At 61.7% G+C, this 4,554-nt stretch overlaps 1 protein-coding gene across 1 annotated transcript in view; it reads left to right on the top strand.

The window, feature by feature from the left end:
* Positions 1–4,554, top strand: part of LOC103676701 (carboxypeptidase A1) — a 12,462-nt gene that overhangs the window by 1,433 nt on the left and 6,475 nt on the right. Inside the window, exons 4-6 of the mRNA XM_040644542.1 lie at positions 453–534; positions 1,004–1,126; positions 1,298–1,466. Coding sequence (XP_040500476.1) covers positions 453–534; positions 1,004–1,126; positions 1,298–1,466 — 374 coding nt within the window. The remainder of the gene's footprint in view (positions 1–452; positions 535–1,003; positions 1,127–1,297; positions 1,467–4,554) is intronic.

Genomic DNA, 4,554 nt, shown 5'->3' with positions numbered 1-4,554 from the left:
GGGGGGACTCGGCCCCCAGCCAGCATCTGGAGGCGACAGACAGGCTGACTTGTGGGAAGACCCCAGAGAGGCGAGAGTAGTACACACTGGGAGGCAGGCTGACCAGGGGCCAGAGCTGAGAAGGGGTCCGGTCCCTCAGGACAGCTTCCTGAGCCCCGGAGAAATCCAAGCTTGCAGGAGTTTTTAGGAGAGGAGGTGGGAGGAAGCCTGGCTGGCTTTGGAGAGAGAAATAGAGTCTGAACTGGAATGGGGATAGCAGCTGGGCCCAGAAGGTTCCAAGAAGCCTACGCCTCCCATTGCTAAGACCCCTCATGCTTCCTCCTGCTCTGCCAGAGGATCGAGGCCCAGCCTGGGGATTCCAGGCTGCTCCATGCCACCCTTCCCCCACCTGGGTGGGTGAACGGCCAATCAGAGCCGCTTAAGCCCTTCATCTCCCCTCCCTCTCCTCCCAGGCACCAGGTGCTCCGGATCTCTGCTGCTGATGAAGCCCAGGTACAGAAGGTGAAGGAGCTGGAGGACCTGGAGCACCTGCAGGTCAGAAGAAGTGCGGAGTCCTCCCTGAGGCCCCAGGGTTCCTCTCATGCCAGCTGGACCCACCCCAGGATGCCACCATCCCCTGGGGCCACCTGGGGCCTGGGCCCTCTCTCAGCCACTCAGAAAGGATCCATGGGACTGATACTGATCCCTGTTAGGAAATGATTGACCCCACCTCCCCCAGTTCCAGAATCTTGCTGCCCCCGAGCATCTGAGCAAAAGGTGGGGGGCTCCTTTCCAGCACTTCCCTCTGCCTTGTTGTCTTGAAGCTCCTTCACAAGCCTTCCTGGGCCATTTCCCTGAACAGTGGACTCTGTCCAATGTCCACGGTTTGCCCTTCGTCCCCTGCCCCTAACAGCCATGCCGTAGCCACGGTTGTAGGGGACATTCTGGCGCCGACACCCCCTCCCGGGCTGGCCCCTCCCCAGCTCGCTGTGACAGTGTCTGCTCTCGTCCCCCCTCCCCCCAGCTCGACTTCTGGCGGGGCCCTGCCCATCCTGGCGCCCCCATCCACCAGATCTCTGAGAAGGGAGAGGAGGCGAGGCCGGCTGCAGCGGCGGCCCGGCGCCCGGGGCCTCCCGTAGCAGCTCCGGTAGCCCGCTGGCTGCAGCCGTTCAGGGGAGCCACCTCCCTGCCCCCGCCCCGGGCCGCCTGGGGACACGGCGGGTGCCACGCACACCCGGGTCGGCAGCATTGTGCCAGCCGGAGGCAGAGCTCGGTGCTTGCGCGGGCGTGATCCAAGGGGGTCCCTCACCTCCTCCAGGGTGTGGTAGGTGGCGTAGTTGAAGGTGTCCGAGGAGCGGGCCCAGGCCCGGAGGGCGAACATCTGCTCCTGCTCTTCGTCCAGCAGGGCCTGCACGTCCTCGATCATGGTCGTGTACCCGATGCCATGCGCCTCCAGGAAGATTTTGACAGCCTGGAGGCTGGGGAAGGCACTCGCACGCCGATGGGGGCGCCAGGATGGGCAGGGCCCCGCCAGAAGTCGAGGCTGGGGGAGGGGGGGACGAGCAGACACTGCCACAGTAGGGGGGAGGGGCCAGCCCGGAGGGGGTGTCGGGCGCAGAATGTCCCCTAAACCTGGCTACGGCATGGTGTTAGGGGCAGGGGACGAAGGGCAAAACCGTGGACATTGGACAGAGTCCACTGTTCAGGGAAATGGCCCAGGAAGGCTTGTGAAGGAGCTTCAAGACAACAAGGCAGAGGGAAGTGGAAAGGAGCCCCCACCTTTGCTCAGATGCTCGGGGCAGCAAGATTCTGGAACCGGGGGAGGTGGGGTCAATCATTTCCTAACAGGGATCAGTATCAGTCCCATGGATCCTCTGAGTGGCTGAGAGAGGGCCCAGGCCCCAGGTGGCCCCAGGATGGTGGCATCCTGGGTGGGTCCAGCTGGCATGAGAGGGAACCCTGGGGCCTCAGGGAGGACCGCACTCTTCTGACCTGCAGGTGCTCCAGGTCCTCCAGCTCCTTCACCTTCTGTACCTGGGCTTCATCAGCAGCAGAGATCCGAGCACCTGGTGCCTGGGAGGAGAGGGAGGGAGATGAGTGGGGCTTAAGCGGCTCCTGAGCGCTCACCACCCAGTGGGGGAAGGGTAGCTGGAGCAGCCGGTCCCCAGGCTTGGCCTCCGATCCTCTGGCAGAGCAGGAGGAAGCATGAGGGTCTTAGCAATGGGAGGCGAGGCTTCTTGGAACCTTCTGGGCCCAGCGCTGCTATCCCTCATTCCAGTTCAGACTCTATTTCTCTCTCCAAAGCCAGCCAGGCTTCCTCCCACCTCCTCTCCTAAAAACTCCTGCAAGCTTGGATTTCTCCGGGCTCAGGAAGCTGTCCTGAGGGACCGGACCCTCTCAGCCTGGCCCCTGGTCAGCCTGCCTCCCAGTGTACTACTCGCCTCTCTGGGGTCTTCTCCCACAAGTCAGCCTGTCTGTCGCCCAGATGCTGGCTGGGGCCAGTCCCCCCCACGTGAGCACCCCTTCTCTCCATACTTTACCCGCAAAGTTCTCTTTACCAAACACAGCCGCTAGCAACACACTCAAATCAGCAGCCCCTCATGCTGCAGCCAATCGGAACATCAACTGAGGCTGAGAGGAGGTCCTGGGGCTCTTTAAACTCTCCGGTCAGAGGTCTCCTGGCTGTGCCCCGAGGGTTGTCCTCCCCTGCACCTGGGCCCTGTCTCACGGGAGGGAGGATGAGAGTCCTGAGCTCTGGCACCTTCTCACCCTCCCTGGATAAAGTGGCAGGGAACCCGGCAGCTGGGGAGATAAGCCAGGCCTCAAGCCCTTGGCCATGAGGTGCCTCGCTTAGCCTGAGGGTCAGCGGGGCCTGAGGCCTCCCAGCTGGGCGCTGCCACCCACAGCCCTCGGGCACTGCCCCTGGGCTTCCGGCCTGCTTGCTGACCGGGCAGTGGAGAGTGAAGCCAGGACAGAGCAGCCACACCAGCTGGAGCCTTATGTGATGCGCCCCCTTCCCCACGCTCTAAGTGCCAACTCTTTCTGTTCCTGTGGCAGAGTAAGCTGGGACTCTGCCCTCATCCCGCCTCCTGTCCCTGCTGGCTCCTCTACCACACTGGCTTGGTCCGGGCTGCCCTCCCCAGTGCCAGGCACATCCGCCTGGGGTACAGCCCCTGAAGGGCACCCTCCCCAACCCCACTCCTCCCGGCCTTGGTGGCCTTGCAGGAGTCAGGCCACACAGCAGTGGCCGCTGGGGAGGGACCCGACCTCACCAGTGTTTCCCACCCCACCGCCTAGGGCTCAGGATCAGGGCTGCCCCTTTGATGGGAACTATAACCAGATGTCATCTGAGTAGGAAAGCGTGGTGGTGGGAACTGGGCCAGACCCCTGTTGGGAGTGAACAGTGTCCAGGAGAAAGTGGAACTCACAACGGGAATTCACTTCGGCCTCCTGGATGCTGATCTCACTGCAGAAACATCTCACACAAATCCACCCTAATCCGCAGGGGCCCCAGGGGCTACCCAGCACCATCTGGGGCCCTTGCTTCTCGTCAGGCCTCGGCTTGACACTGACAACAGCCAAGGTGGCCATTTCTGGGTTCCATCTGTTCTCTCTGCCTCCCTATTGCGCCTCTACCTGGCCGAGCCTCCTCTGCGAACAGAGGGCTCCCATTCTATTGACCCCCCCGAGCCTAGCTCTGAGAAGACACTAGAACGCTCTGAGAAGAACACTAGAATGCGACCCCATCCTCAGCAGATGCTGAGCCTCCCCTGAAGATCAACTAGTTTTCTTCCCTCCTCCATCAGGCTTGCCCTAGACTCCAGGCCCCAAGAGAAGACACCCACGATCTCCCTGAAGCTTCCTCTGGCTCTTTTCAGGAGTACCTGCCCCTCCTCTGAATGCTCATCCCTCTTGCTCATTTTCTGGGCATGCTACTGGGCCGCTCACCCTGGGATGATGCCCGAGACGCACTGGTCCCTGCTCTCAGCGAGCTCACCGCTAGCGCGGCAGCAGAAGTACCCAACTACCTCGTGTTCAGCGGGGCCTCCAAGAACGCTGTCTCCAAGACAGGAGACATGCAGGAGACTGGGGAGAACGCCCGCTGAAGGCTGAGCGAGAACGGGAGAAGGCAGGAGAGCTTCTCCACACCCAAGCCGCAGGGCTGACCCCCGTGAGAAAAGAGAGGGAAGGAAGAGGAGAGGAGGAGGAGGAGGAGAAGAAGAAAGAGACAGGGAAGGAGAAGGAGAGAAGGGGGAAGGAGGGAGGAAGAGAGGGGGAGGGAGCAGGGAGGAGAGAGAAATTGGACAGGAGCCGTTGAGAACATCTCCAGCCAGGCTGGCACAAAATCTTTGAGCCAAGTGTTGCAAGTCAGGAGTCCTGTATCCCACCGGAATAGCCAGTCACTGGCCAGGGACAACCTGTGGAAGTGTGGCCTCATCACAACACGGTGGTGCTGGGGCCAATCCGTCAATCAGCCCCCCACTGACTTGTCCTCTGATCTGACATGCTCTCGGGTCTTGTGCGGAAGACAGAAGGTAAACCAACCAACATGTCGTGCCTCCAATAGGTCTTACA

The sequence above is a fragment of the Ursus maritimus genome, unplaced genomic scaffold (genome assembly GCF_017311325.1).
Source record: "Ursus maritimus isolate PB19 unplaced genomic scaffold, ASM1731132v1 scaffold_3, whole genome shotgun sequence".
Taxonomy (NCBI): domain Eukaryota; kingdom Metazoa; phylum Chordata; class Mammalia; order Carnivora; family Ursidae; genus Ursus; species Ursus maritimus.
This window is presented reverse-complemented; position numbering and strand designations above follow the sequence as displayed.